Source organism: Cryphonectria parasitica (assembly GCF_011745365.1).
Source record: "Cryphonectria parasitica EP155 unplaced genomic scaffold M406scaffold_3, whole genome shotgun sequence".
In the NCBI taxonomy this organism is placed as follows: Eukaryota; Fungi; Ascomycota; class Sordariomycetes; order Diaporthales; family Cryphonectriaceae; genus Cryphonectria; species Cryphonectria parasitica.
Window position 1 is genome coordinate 2,484,913 of NW_024468911.1, and position 14,289 is coordinate 2,499,201.

Genomic DNA, 14,289 nt, shown 5'->3' on the forward strand with positions numbered 1-14,289 from the left:
CTTCTTCACCGCCGTACTGCCGTGTTCAATTTCCCATCCCACATCCTCCATCTTACGATCCTAGAAACAGCAGCAGCAACAGAGAGAAAAAAAGAAAAAAAGAGAGGGGGGATAGGACGAGATGAGATGAGATGAGATTAAGATGACACAAGAAAAGTTGCCTTGTCTCGTCGCCTGACCAATGGCCGTGCTTGGTCCTCAATGTGGCTTGAGCCTCAGGTGTTGAATGTGCCGCACCGGTGAGCGCGAGGAGGCGAGGAGCAGGCAAGAAAAGAAAAGAAACCAAAAAAGATCATATGTTCGGGTTGGTTCAGATCATCAGGGGGTTGGTTGGTCACCGCGTCAGTCGGTGCTACAACAGGCTGAGCCGATTCTGACGAGCCCTTGCGCAGCAGGCCAGCAGCAGCAGCAGGCATGTATGCATTACCTGGAGATTTTCGGGTCGTATTGACGGTATCTGCCGCCAAGGTTTCAGCGCCCTATTTTAAAAGCAAATTCCGAGTACGGAGGGGCTTGGGGGGGTATCAAGGTAATCTGGATCGGCTGATGGCTCTAGTCGCCCACAACCCGGTTGCAATCTCTTCTGGTGTGAAAACTCCCCTCGTTGTTGGTCCGTGACAGGGCATACCGGGCACAGGGCACAAAAGGCACAGGGCACACAAGGGGTACAGGGCACAGGGTGCCAGGGGCCCAGCCACAGGGCCCAGGCATATAGAGAGAGGCTCAGGCACAGACGGGAACGACGAACAGCAGCAGCTACCATAGTGCCCACAACAATGAACGACAAAAACGGGATAGACCGGCTCAGGAGCAGCAAAATAGGTCAAGGTTGTTGCCTATGGGTCCCTAGCCCCGGCTCCGTCCGTCAACGATGCCGCAGTAGTACGTACCTTAGTTACTATGGTGGTAGCAGTAGCAGTAGCAATAGCAGCAGCAGTGACCAAGTGCAGCAGGGCCAGGTATTGTAGCATTTTTGTCCTTGTACGTCCAGGCCATGCATTGTGTGTGTATGTGCTCTGATTCCCCCCCCCCTGCTTTTTTCTTGTCCTTTCTCGCCCTCCCTCCCTATCCCTCCTTTGGCATTGTATTTTTTACCGTCTTTTTTCTTCTCTTCTCTCGTCCCAATGTACTTATGTAATTTTAGACGTTGACCTATCCCCCTAGAGCCTGACCCCCGGCCCTGGCCGAACCTGTACATTACAATAAGTACTGCATGTACATAGTACTGGACTGTACAATAGTACATCTCTCCAAATAAGATACGCTCCTCACCGTCAACGTTGCACCAAATTTTTTGTATTCACTAAATCGGTTCCCCGGTCAGCCCTGGCTCTTCTCGATTTTTCTCCTCCGTCTCTCTCTCCCTCTCTGATCGGGCGTGCTGGCATCAGCTATCAACTGGAGATCGTCACGCCTCGTCTCATTTCTAAGGAATTGTATATAATAGGCCTACCTCTCCTCCAGACCCCGTCTTCTACCCCTCGATCCTCCTTTGTTTCTTCGTCCATCCTCACTTGAACTGCGACTGTTACTACTACTACTACTACACTTACCATATCAAAATCACTTACTTACGCAAGCACCAGCCCTCACCTCTCAAGCCCTGACACTTTGCCCTCTTCTTAGCACCTCTGCCTTAGAAGTGGAAGTCTCCCCACACCACTCCTCAGTGTCTTGTCTCTCAAAGGTCCTTCCACCTTGCCTACATACTTGCATTTCGCTCAATACCCAAATTACACACGGAAACAACGTCCCCGTCGCAAAAATGTGCGTCAAGGATCGCCAGCCCCTCGTCAATGAGTGCTGCTCGACTTGCTGCAAGGCGGCCGACTTTGGTACGTAGCCCTTGTCTCGCCCTGCTCTGCCTTATCCTGCCCCCTCGATCTTGTGCTCCCCGAGAGCAATAGACTGACTGCCAAAATCGGCTCAGGTACCCATGATTACTGCTCTGGCAGTTCCTACTACTGTCCTCGCTGCCCGGACTCATAACGAAGCAAAAGCAACCCCCTCTGTACAACCACCCAACCACGCCCTCCCCCCCTGGTCACAACACCCACGTTCAGCGCCGCACGAATTCCACACTTTTTGGGCCAGCCGCATCCTCACAGCCATGCTCACCTACATACATTAGCCTGCATCTGGTTCCTGAGCCTCTTGACCGGTCCCGATCTTCCCGGCCATGCTCGCTGCATCTGCGAGTTCGTCGATCTGTGGACAGCCCTTTCTCTATGTGCCCACCTTACCCCTCCCTTCCATCGTGATGCGGCGACAAGTCGTCACAGTGGAATAGAGGCAAGTGGCTTGGGATTGGGGGGAAGGTGTCGCTCTCTGTGCCCCCCCCCCCCCCCCCACGGCCCCACCACCGTCGGTACACGAGGATACGTTCTCTCCTCTTCTCTCCAGTCGCCATCTTTTTTGGAATGACTTTTTCCCTTGTAACTTTCCTTTCCATCAGCTTCTTTTGGAGGCCAGAACCGGCTCACCGCCGCTCTTCGTCTTGTCAACCCGTCCTGGAGGCAGCATTATTTTCACTGCACTATGCCGTCTCGGGCGCCGGGCTTGCAGTTCTGGACTTACACGGGGCCCCGGCCCCCATGCTACCTACTATGGTCCCATGTACTACTAGCCCGCCGCATGCAGATACGACTGCAGACACGGCGGCACCAGGGGGAGCCAGGGGGTGGGTTGCCGCCCCACGAGCGTCTGATTTTTGCTTTACTGCCCAACTGTAGTAGCCGAGGATGCTTTTTTTTCCTTCTTTTCCCTTTCCCTTCCCTCTCCTTTCATTCTTTTTCATTGGCTTGTACGCTTTGTACAATTACCATCGCTTGGCGCGGAGTTTCTCGGCCTGGGCGGCTTTTGTGTGCGCATGTTTGTGTGTGTGCATGTACCTAAGTCATGTGGGCACCACAACACGACTGGAGTTTCTATTTCTGATTATCTTTATTGAATGGGTATTGGGCGCTGGGAGTCTTGTGTGAGAAGGGTCATGACCACATCGTGGGGGTGGGTCAAGTGTTATCTTCCCCCGCCTCATTCTAACTATTTTCTTGTCTTCATTTTCCCCTCTCTTAGCGAAAGCGACGGGACAAACACCATGGTACCTAGACATCACGAATTGACTCAAGATGCTGAGGGAACCAGGAAAAGGTGCAGTAGTCAAAGGAGGGGGAACGGTCGCTCGGGCAGAATCCGAGCTGGGAGGATTGGAATGTACTGTACACACGAAAGGAACTTGAGCATACATCAGGAAGAGATCATCATGACAACGGTCTTTAGCAAATCTGATATGTCTCTTTGACTGTTTGAATGCTCGTGCGGGAAAGAGTGTGATAGTATGTGTAATAGTAGCTGGTCTGTGAGCTTGTCTAACAAAATCCACTGTCCAAACATGTCACGGGAACGGCCCTCTGCAGGCTGCATGGCCAAGCACCAGCACGACGAGGGATGCGCCTCACGTCCACAATTCATCTCATGCAGTCAACGATCCAACGAGGCGCTGACCATTTCCAGTCTGGCATAGTAGCGACTTGTTGTCCCTCCCACCCCTGCTCGCCCTCACTGCTACCGTACCTACGAACGCCGAAATCATGCATAAGCCACCCATCCCTCCACCCACCCCTCCTCAGGAAACACAACCCCCCTTGGGAATCACCCCCACACTTACTGTATACAACGCTGAGGCTTAGCATACACAGCTGTGCTGTTTTTTGTTTTCTATTCGTCTCTCTTTTTTTTGTTCTCATGTCACGTCCATCCAAGAGTATTCCTACTTTGGTACTACGAGTACGGTACCAGCAAGATTTCTGCTCGCTGGTCTCCTTTGAGGTAGCACAGAGTCCGTCGGACATTGTACCGTAGTACACATATCCCAATTGATCAACAAGCTTTTTCGAGGTCTCAAGCCCCCCCAAGTGCAAGGGACATTGTCTGGACGCAGGCCATCAAGGTACCTCCTACAACATTGGGTCACCAGATGAGTGCAGTACAGCATCTCGCATCAATTGGGTCTGGGACACTTGCTTGTACTTTGGTACCTTTGATCGACTTTCAGTTCTGTTCTACTCTGTTGAAACTCTCTAGCGGGGGAACCATTGACTTGTGATAGCATGTTACCATAAGGAGGGGGGGTTAAGTCAAACTACTTGTTCAACGCTAGCAACACAGTACAGTATACAAAGCCTCCCCCACCAAAGATGAATTGTTGTAAGAAGCAAGGGAAAAAAAGAGAGAACTATTCAATATATTCCCCAGTGGGGAAGCAGCACTGTAGATCATGGAGAGGAAGGAAAGAAAAGGGCTCCTCTCAGATGCATCATCTACCATAGTAATAGTACTATGGTAAGGTGGGAGGGAAAGGGAGGGGCTATTATGTCCGATCCATGCGGGTGGAGGGCGACCCAGGGTCCTGGGAAACAAACCATTCCTCATCGGGCGACGACGGCAGCAACGTGTCGAACCTGTGTGTGTGCATGCGTGCCCAGGGGGGGGGGAGTACTTCTGGAGCTCTTGGGGCGGGTCCGCCCCAGAAGCCTTGCATGAATGAATGGAGGGTCACAAGGACGGGCAGTCTGCATCCTTCCGTCATCTATGCAATCTCGAGCGCCCAGACGCGAACTGCACAAATTCGGTTCAGCAATTGGAAGGGTTTCTACTCCTACGATATTGGCAGACCCAAACGGAACTTTCCGCCCTTCTTTCTCTTGTGTTTGTCCTCTCCCAAAAGCCAACAGGGACAAGGAGGAGATTTAGAAGAGGAGGGGGCTTGGCCAGCAAGGGGTGGTAGGGGGAAGCACTCCGGGGGGGGTCGCGTGCGGCCTCTTATTCTTCCTCTTCCCCCTGGAGGGTTTATGTGTCCCCTGGAGAGAAAGGGAGAGAGGCCGAGGCACGGTTGCGAGCATGGGTAATCAGATCTCTACGCTTGACGAGTTGTACGATGAAGTATTGAACCGTGATCAAGTGCCACAGTAAGCTGACGGCATGGCCAGGCGTACCTTTTTGATTAGTGTTGAAGGGAGAGGAAAACGAGATAGCCCAGGCTGGGGAGACCACCTGACCGCCATCATGCTGTGGGTGTCCGTCTGCAGTCATCGTCAAGATGTGAGAACACGGCTATTCTTGCCCTACCTCCCTCCGTCCACCACGCCACCGCCCACTTTACTGTGGCTCCCCGACTACTTGATCCAGACACTTCTCCACGTGGTATACGCATTGAATTTCAAAGCAAAGGTGAGTGCTGGGCACATAGTTCGAAGATATACTACACTGCAGACAGGTAGGTTCCGTTCTGGGGACTGATGATAAAATGATGCACAGCTAATGGTCCAAAGGACAGAGGGTATCTCGTAAAAGGGGAAAAAAAAGAAGAAAAAGAAAAAAGGGGGAAGACGGGGGACTAGTGTGCGCCATGCTGCCGGGACAAGCTAGTATAGTGAATGGAAGACACCGGACATGGTCGACTTGTCGTACTTGACATACTTGCCCTTGCCCTTGTCGACCTCATGATACCTGTCAAAAAACCGGTTATACAGCGGTTCGACCGTCTGCTGCACGTCCCGCGCAAACATGCGCCGCACCTCAGGTTCCATATTGAACGACTTGTGGCTCCTGACCATCTCGTCGAAGCTGGCGTTGAAGGCCACAAACTTGCCCTTGATGTTGTCGCGGTCCTTGGATGATAGGGCCTTCATGATGGACGCCGAGTCGACAGCGCCTTGGCCCGAGGTTGGCCGCTGCGCCCTCGACGTGTGGATTGTGTCGAGCAGGTGCACCGATACATCCTTGCACATGTCCAGGTACAAGCCCTTGGACTTCTTGCGCCAGGTGTCGATGACAAATGGCATCTTCTGCTCCAGTAGTGGCCAGAGGTCGGATTCGCGAACCATTCGGTCAATGATGGTAATGTTGTTGGCCATGAAGACGCCGACCACTGGTTTCTTGCCAAACAGCATCCTTGCCTTGGCGTCCAGCGAGGAGAAGAGCGTCTCGATCGTGTCGATACAGTAATTTCCGAATATCTGTTGACCGTCTGCAGTCACGTCGAACGAGGAAAGATTCGGCGTATTGTCCACTCCGCCCCTGGCCGCTGTCGCAGACTTCCAGCCACCGTCGCCCAGAGATATCATGATGTTCGACACGGGACGTATGAAGGCAACCATGCCTTGAAGTGACCGTATAGACTCGGAAACGATCGGAATTGGGGCGCCGTCCGCAGGTAAGGCCTGCAGACCGTTGACCCTCTGTTTCATAAGCTCCAGCAGCTCAGACAGAGATGACTTTGCGGTCTCCTTGATAGGTTTGAGCGCCGACGTGAGCGGCATCTTCAGCTCTCCAGTTGCCTGCTCCAGGTTGTTGGAGACGGTTGAGACAGCCTCCACTATTTCATACGCGAGGAAACAGTCCACGGCCAAGTGCTGTTTAATGTGCATGTTCAGTTCCCGTAACGTCCTGGCCAGTTCCGCGATGGAGCCTTGACTGGTCGACAAAAAGACTGGACCCCAGTCCTCGCGCGAGAAGACTCGGCAGATACTCTCATACTCGGCGCGCAAGAGGCCCTCGATCGCCTGGGCATACATGGCAATGCCGCTCATTGGTCCAGCCCGATAGATATCCGTCGGATTTTTCTTCTTCACAGTGGTGATACTAGCAGATGCCAGGTTCGCTAATGTGAATTGGATGTAAGGCCCTCGGACTTCGGCGTAGATCTTGGCTGCTGGTGACTCCTCGCTGACACCGCTTTCTCGGTGTGTCCTGGCGATGTAGTCGTTCAGCACGCCCAGCTTGGAGTTCTTATCTTCGGAGAGGACAGGGAAAGGCTCGTTCTTGGTGATGTAGCGGAGCGGCTCGATGGACCGCGGCGTGTCGCTTCGCAGGAGCTTGTCAAAGTAAGCCTCGAGTTGCGTATTCCCGGACTTGATCAGCCTCTGCAGATCTGCTACCGCGTCCTGTGTGGTTCGCAGGCTCGATGTCTTGGAGGCGTTCAAGGTCTTGTACAGCCGCTTCAGCGCGTTGATATACTGTGTCAGCCCGGCCTTCTCCGGGCCCATGCGGATGATCTTCTCGTCATCGTTCTTGCTGTCGGCCTGTTGGGAGATCCTCTCGAGTTCGGCACGCGTGGACCTGATGTCTGTAGGGAGAGAGGTTGTCAGCCGGAACGGGGAAGTCCAAGTTGCCGATCGTCTCGTCTTGTGCCGAATCACGCACTCTGGATCAGTTCCTGCAGCTTCTTGGTCTCCGTTCCCAGCGACTGCACAGCGCCATCGAGGGTGTTTCCGTTGTTCACCACCTTGACCAGGGCTGCCTCGATCTTTTTGGTCATCTGCGCCCTTGTCTCTAGATGAGACCTGATCACGTCGACTTCGGCCTCCTCCTCAGCAGCCTGCCGGCTGAGATTGCTGCGTACAGCCATGACGAGAGCTGTGCGGCCGAAGCTCGAGGAACGTTAACAAAAACTCTGAGAAGGACGGCGAGGCCGTGTGGATGCGAGGCGAGGACAGGGGCCAGTGGACGACAGGAAGGTAGCAATGGACCATGTGAAAATGTGCAATGTTGGATAGAAAGGGGGGAGGAGAGCTGCTAGGCGGATCTACACCACTACGACAAACTAGAGTGCCGGACAAGATCCCAGGGAGGAGAGAGGTGGGACGCAAGCACATTGCGGTGGGTGGACGAAGCGTTCCGGGGGTTACGGGTCCAGGAGGTGCAGCACCGTCAAGGGTCTGACGTAAGCCTACTTTTCCCCCTAAGAGCCTCAATCTCGACGTGCATGCTTCGGGGCTAGTCCTCCCTTCTCTTTGTGGAAAGAAAAGTAATTTTGGTAAGTTTGAATCGATTCGATTATCTGTTCCAATGTAACATCACCCCTTCCTTTTATTTCCCTCCTCTCTACCCTTTTCTACACCCTTAACTTTTTATAGGAAGACAATCAGAAAGAAAAGGAAAGAAAGAAAAGCAAGAGACAAAAAAAGAGAAGAAGAAGATGCGGGCAATCTCCTTCAGCCAAAACGACCACCCGACTGTAGACAAAAAGTTATGTCCTGCTCGATATAAGTTAGGGAGAAAAAGAACAACAGAAGCTAGGAATGTTTTCTATCCAAAGTTGGCCATGCTAAATTTGTGTGATAAGTAAAGGAGACATCGCGAGCGACTGCGCGGTCCATCTATGGTAATTATCACACAGTCTAGCTTTCCCTCCTTACGTTTTGTTGACCCTAAATGTGGTATAACAAGGCAGCAAAAGCGGACAGATCAGGCCGTCTTTCGGCGCCATATAGTTTAAGGATGGACATGGCTCTCCTTGGTGGGCTCGTCATCCCGAAAACTGCTGTATCTTTTGGCCTCTGGGCACGCTACGTAGATACTTGGACTTTGTGTGTGTGTGTGTGTGCGTGTTTACCTCTCTTCATGCTACCTAAACAAGTCTGTAATCAAGTATCCAAGTAATTACTCTCCCTCTCCCTTGGCCACCAACCCCAACCACGGCAGGAGCTCTGGAGTTCGCAACTGCTTCCTGCAGCAATCGCACTATCCTGGTACCCAGTTTGACGTCACTACTTTTGCTATTGCGCTGGAACACACACCTAATTTATACCTTCTTTCAGCCCGAGTGTCCACTGGAGACCGACCGAGCTGCAAAGAAGTCCTCGACCAAGCTCTTGAACGTCTGGACAAGGTCCTCGACCTCAACAGCAGTCACGGTATACGGAGGTGCGAGAATGATGTGGTCTCCGGAGAGCCCGTCGGCAGTACCACTGCCCGGGTATACCACGATTGAGTAGGGCGCCGTCAACCCGAGATTGTTGAGGTTCGCTGCCACTCGCTCGCTTGCAGAGAAAGGTGCCTTTGTCAGTTTGTCCTCGACGAATTCGACAGCCCAGAACAAGCCGCGGCCCCTGATATTGCCTACATTGGGGTGGCCGCCAATGCTCTCGTTCAGCCTCCTCTCGAGAAGTTGCCCCATGGTACGAACATTCATGATGAGGTTATCCTCTTGGATGATCTTCTGGACAGCCACTGCCGCGGCGCAGCCAACAGCGTGTGCCTGGTACGTGTGACCATGCATGAAAGCCCTACAACAACGAGGTTAATAGGCAACATTAGAGAGACATGGCATGGACAACCTACGCAGTGCCTTTCTGGAGTGTCTCCACGATGTCCTTGTGGATGAGAACTGCAGCCACGGGCTGATATCCTCCACCTAGCCCCTTTCCGAGAGTCTGAATATCAGGGATGATTCCTTCCTGCTGCCAGGCATGGTAGCTCCCGGTACGACCCATTCCGGACATGACCTCATCCAAAATTAGAAGAGCACCATACTTGCGGCAAACCGCCTGTACGGCTCTGAAGTAGCCGGGGACGGCTGGCACGCACCCCAGAGCAGCACCAACGACTGGTTCGGCGACGAAGGCGCAGACTGTCTTGGGGTCGACCCTTTGAAATTCACTGTCGAGCTCAGCAGCCAGCCTCTGGACGTACTGCTCGTCGGTCTCATTCTTGACCTTGCCTCGATACGAGAAGCACGGCGAGACCTTCGAGATATTGTTCATGAGTATGGGCTCAAACTTAGCCCGTCGAGCCACATGCCCACCCATGGCGAGGGACCCGAGCGTCGTTCCATGATAAGACTGCTCTCGAGCGATGAAGCGGACCCTCTGGGGCTCAGGCATCTCCTTCTCGAGGTAGTACTGACGAGCCAGTTTCATCGCCGCCTCCATAGCCTCAGATCCTGCTGCATGTCAACATTGGTCTCGCCAATGACATTGAGAATTTCGACGAACCAGACTGGACAAAGTACACTCGTGTCATGTTTCCATCGGTACTGTCGACCAGAATCCTTGCAGCCTCCTCCACGATAGGCGTCTTGAAGAAGGCTGATGCGCAATAGCTCACCTTGCTGATCTGGTCTACCATGGCCTGGTTGACCTTGTCGTTTCCATGCTGTACATCCAATTTAACCTCATATGTCCAAACCGGGACGTGTTAAGGGATGCTTGACATGACAAGAAGGAAAGAGGACGAGCTCACACCCACACATGCAACAGCCGCACCGCCCGAGGCATCGAAAATCCTTCGACCATCGTTCAGGACGAGATAGTGGCCTTCACCTTTGGATAACTCGAGAAAATTATGGCGAAGGTCACGGTGAAGGACAGCAGACTTTTGGATGGCGTCTGCATGCTGCGCGCCGTCAGCTTTCTCGGTGCGGTTGACACCCTTAACGCCATCGGTCTCCTGGAAGATGGCCATGGCTGTTCTTGCTCTCTGGAATTGTTATGCAGGAAATGGTCAGAAAGGCTGAGAAGTGAAATGTCCTGGGCAAAGAAGCCAGAAGGACCGCGAGACCTCATCATCATCTTGTGTGCCTTATATACCGCCATATACACACTCACTCTCTCCCTCATGCGGGCGCGCCCTTGGTTGGGCTAATTAGGAACCTCGCATTGGCCTGGCCATCAGGAGACCCCGGAGTCGGAATGACGCATCCAGACCCTTTGGCTACTGGATAGGAACGAAGTCAAGGTCACAGCGCCATGGGACGTACTGGCCGCCCAACGTGCGGATAATAGTTGCATCCGAGACCGGCACATGTGCTTTGATTTGTTCTCAGTAGTACATCCCCCTGAGAGCTAACAGACATCGTCAGTGAAGCCTTGAAGCACAAACCAAGGTCCGGACGGCCTATTGTTGAGTTCACCTCAACGGCGAATTCGAGAATGAACGGGCAACAACCCTCATATCGGCAGATACGGTTCGGGGGGTTTCGAGGTGGGCCGCAGCGGCGACTTGAACATCTCTAGCGTTTGAGACCCATTACAAGGTCCAGGGGATGCCATTGGCGTTGTTGGGGCGTGCGGCTGCTGTTCTTTGATGGTAGCTCCGCGCCCTTGTCGGCAGGGTCGATCTCTCGGCTTCCCGATTTCGGGGCTAACAACTTCAAAAAAGTATGCCTCTCGCCGAGCATGCATCAATTGATACCTCCAGCATGGGTCGTCCACGGATCCCGCGTGCTAATCGAGATGGCGGTCTGCACGACCGGCTATCTTTCCACTTGTGATCTAGTCGGAACAGCATTTCCCATTAAGACTCCCGAGCATCCCGTCGAAACGGCCACGACCAATAGAAGGGTTTTCCAGAACCATATCACACAGTCACGAAAGTACACGGAACGCTGAGACGATTACAGAGCCTGACGATTACAGAGCCTGCCTGGCCAGCAGGATAGGCTGGACGGCGGGTCGCCGACTTTATCATCCTGGAATTTTGTTCTGGTCTGGGATCGTGATCCCTTGCTGGCCTGTGAGGTGGAAGAATGCGCTATCCATCCTCTGATAGCTTATTCTTTGCTCCTTTGGGCTCCACAGGACACATCACAGGACACATCATAGGACATTGCTGTGACCTGTCTGTCGCGGCTCCTTCCTGGGTGTGATTTGCCAGACGACTGACCAGCATGTGATCTCGGGGTAGCAGGATGCTCACAGTGAGCGCTGTGCCCTCCGCCAGCTGCCGGCCGTGCCATATCCCGATGCAGGCTGGCCATGCGAGGAAGGCGGTCCACTGCAGGCGGTGCGAACCATTTGGTGATCTGGATAGGAGATGGGACCGGATCAGCCCACCCAACCCTTCCATGATCCATCAGACCTGGAACCATGGCATGCCGTTGATTCGTCGGTCAGGGTAATCGGTCAGGGTAAGGCAACCAATTCGTCACTGTGCCCTGACCTGCATAACCAAGGGTGTATGTATGTATCCTGAGGACGAGTACGAGGCGACCTCGAAACAGGGTCAGATCAGCGATGGCAGCAGCCATTAGAGCTGTGCGGAATTCGGACTGCTGTCCAGCACACCCTCATGCTGGGAGAAAGAGGTAGGTGGGACAAGATAATTGCGCAAAGAGGGGAAGAATATTGGCTTTGATGGTGCCACCAGTCACCGGCTGCTCCAAACAGACGAATCGTCTGCAACCTGAGAGAGGTTTCTGGCCATCTGTTCGCCGCCTCAAGACTGCTCAGTCTCGAGACATTCATGCCTAGGTAGCCTTATCAACTTGCATTTCGAGACGTATGGAACAGTCGCTGTCGCAAGACTCAGCTCGTGGATAGAGGTAGGGGATGCAAGAGTGAGCAAGAGATGGAAAATAACACTCCCTAGCAAGAAATTTGCATGGCGCGATCCACCATGATCGGCGTCCGGGTGAGCGACACTGACCAGGTTGTCTGTAGGAAGAGGGGCAGCGAGAAGGGAGGGGAATGCACCTTCGTATTGATTGGGATCGAGTTGCATTATGGGAGAAGACAAAACAGTAGAAGGGAGGGGAACCATGGAGACAACACGCCATAGCGAACAACGGTAGAGGCATATCTACCAACCCCCACCCGTCTCTCCTGACAAGTTGTCTATCTGATTGTTTCAAGTTGTCTCAGTCGATAGTGACAGGTTTTTACTGTGCCCCAAAATTCATGTACTTGGTAGTCGACGAAATTAAATACTGCCCGCCTGACCTCCGGAATTGTCTTTGATTATCGGATCCGAATTTCGTAGCCGGAGCGGCTGACGCCGTCACTTCAGCAGGGGATATGAGACTAAAAAGGGGTGGGGCTTCCGGGAGCAGTCTGGGCCAATGAAGGCACGTCTGAGGTATTCGCTAGCCTTTTGTTTACTTCACGCCAGAACTGGGAAAGCACGTAGCCAGCCGCCTTCTCGCTGCACACCTCAGTCAGCATTGCAACCAACCCCACACCAAGCACCGCGGTTCTGATTCTGCGTTCTACAACTATTTTGCCCCCCCCTCGAATCGGCTATCATCAGCGCCCAGACATGCTTTTTATACCTTGACGAACGCGTTGTTCGAATTGATATCTCTTCTTCCCCGCGACGCGACACCCTGCCTTCTCTTGTCACGTCTATCTTCATCCCGACCTCGCGCGAACTGGTCATGGCGATGCGTCCTACGTCGCGTCCGCCTGTCGGCTCCTCGGCATGGTGCGCTGATGAGAGGTCCTCCGCCCTTGACATCACACAATCCGAGGTAGAAGAGTTTAGCTATTCGGCAAGAAACGAGGTCGAGTGGCTAAATGAGCACATGGCCGATATCTTCTCTGAGAACCAGATGTACGTGTCGGGCGCGTCTAACTTTCTGACTTGGGTTCCCATGATTGCTGACTCTGCCCCTAGCAACGTGGCCGAGATTTTCAAAACCCCAGGAAAGCTTCGTGGCAAGACCCCTCACACCACCCGCAAGCTATATCACAATGAAAACAGAGTGGTGAGGTTACAGCCCCCTCTCCCCGTCTCTCTCTCCCTCTGCCGTGTGGCCGGTCGTCTTGACCAGACTAATATGGGTGATAGCCACTATCTGACATCTTTTCCGCAACGCCCAAGGGAGCTCCTAATCCTTTCACAACATCGAATTTGCTTCAGGCTAGGACGCCGAACTTCAAGATCGCCGAGGACGAACCGGGCAGCCCAGCAAGGCCCACATCGATAACACGAAAACCTGTCCCTGCCGAGCCTGCGCCTTCAGAACAGCGTGTCCTTGCTGATTCTGGTTATTATGGGAGCCAGAGCCAGGATGTCGCGATAGACTTTGATGAGGTCATGGAGGATGCCGAACCAATACAGCCACAAGAACCTGAGCCCGAAGCCGAGGAGTCCAAGGAACGACTAGCTGAGACGGTGGAGCAAACGGGCCACCAGAATCCGGCTCTGGCCGTTGGGTCTCTGGAGGATTGCTTGCAGACCTCAGCAGAACATCAAGGCGTCGAGGCATCGAGCGCCTTGTCAGCGTCAGCCGGACCATCGGCGCTTGACGACTTTGATACGCCGATTGTGCAAGCTTCATCTCCAGTCCAATTACTCGGTCACGATAGTCCGCAGAAATCGCCGGCCAAATCCCCGACACCACAGCCACAGCCACAGCCACAGCCACAGTCACAGTCACAGTCACAGCAGCCAGAGTCACCACTTGCTCCTCAACAAGTCCTTGCCGAATCCATACCTGCGGTCGACACTCCGGATGACGATGATGCTGCAGATGTGACGCGGTCGCCATCCGATGGATCGAGCCCCATGCGCCCCCTGGTGCGCAAGAGCAGCCTCAACTTTGCATCGCTGCCCGCGCGCGAACCCTTGACTTCTAACAAGAGTATTGGTGCGCGGATGTCGAGAACCAGCCACATCGAACCGACCCGAACAAGTTACTACCCGAGACCAACCGGAGGCAAAAGTCTTGGTGCGCGGCAAGATGTCCTGGAGGCCGATGACGATGTCATGGACATTGACGACGATGAC

The 14,289-nt window shown here is 53.5% G+C and overlaps 4 protein-coding genes across 4 annotated transcripts; 2 read left to right on the plus strand and 2 right to left on the minus strand.

The window, feature by feature from the left end:
- The first annotated feature begins 1,513 nt into the window (after nt 1-1,513).
- Nucleotides 1,514-2,333, plus strand: M406DRAFT_97853 (uncharacterized protein). Its single transcript, XM_040926381.1, has 2 exons — nt 1,514-1,835; nt 1,931-2,333. Exons 1-2 carry the CDS (start codon nt 1,797-1,799, stop codon nt 2,129-2,131), a joined length of 240 nt encoding a protein of 79 aa, XP_040778333.1. The 5' UTR covers nt 1,514-1,796; the 3' UTR covers nt 2,132-2,333.
- A 3,090-nt stretch (nt 2,334-5,423) lies between these two features.
- M406DRAFT_254274 (uncharacterized protein) lies at nt 5,424-7,408 on the minus strand (the record flags this gene model as incomplete). Its single annotated transcript, XM_040916950.1, has 2 exons — nt 5,424-7,126; nt 7,204-7,408. 2 exons carry the CDS (start codon nt 7,406-7,408, stop codon nt 5,424-5,426), a joined length of 1,908 nt encoding a protein of 635 aa, XP_040778334.1.
- A 1,188-nt stretch (nt 7,409-8,596) lies between these two features.
- M406DRAFT_328456 (PLP-dependent transferase) lies at nt 8,597-10,245 on the minus strand (the record flags this gene model as incomplete). The annotated part of the gene is made up of 4 exons (XM_040920329.1): nt 8,597-9,068; nt 9,124-9,724; nt 9,777-9,936; nt 10,030-10,245. The coding sequence occupies 4 exons, from the start codon at nt 10,243-10,245 to the stop codon at nt 8,597-8,599; spliced, it is 1,449 nt and encodes a 482-aa protein (XP_040778335.1).
- Nucleotides 10,246-12,795: 2,550 nt separating this feature from the next.
- M406DRAFT_321554 (uncharacterized protein) lies at nt 12,796-13,606 on the plus strand (the record flags this gene model as incomplete). Its single annotated transcript, XM_040919525.1, has 3 exons — nt 12,796-13,110; nt 13,174-13,264; nt 13,348-13,606. Coding segments are annotated over exons 1-3 (509 nt in total), but the record flags the coding sequence as incomplete, so codon positions are not given.
- Nucleotides 13,607-14,289: the final 683 nt, after the last annotated feature.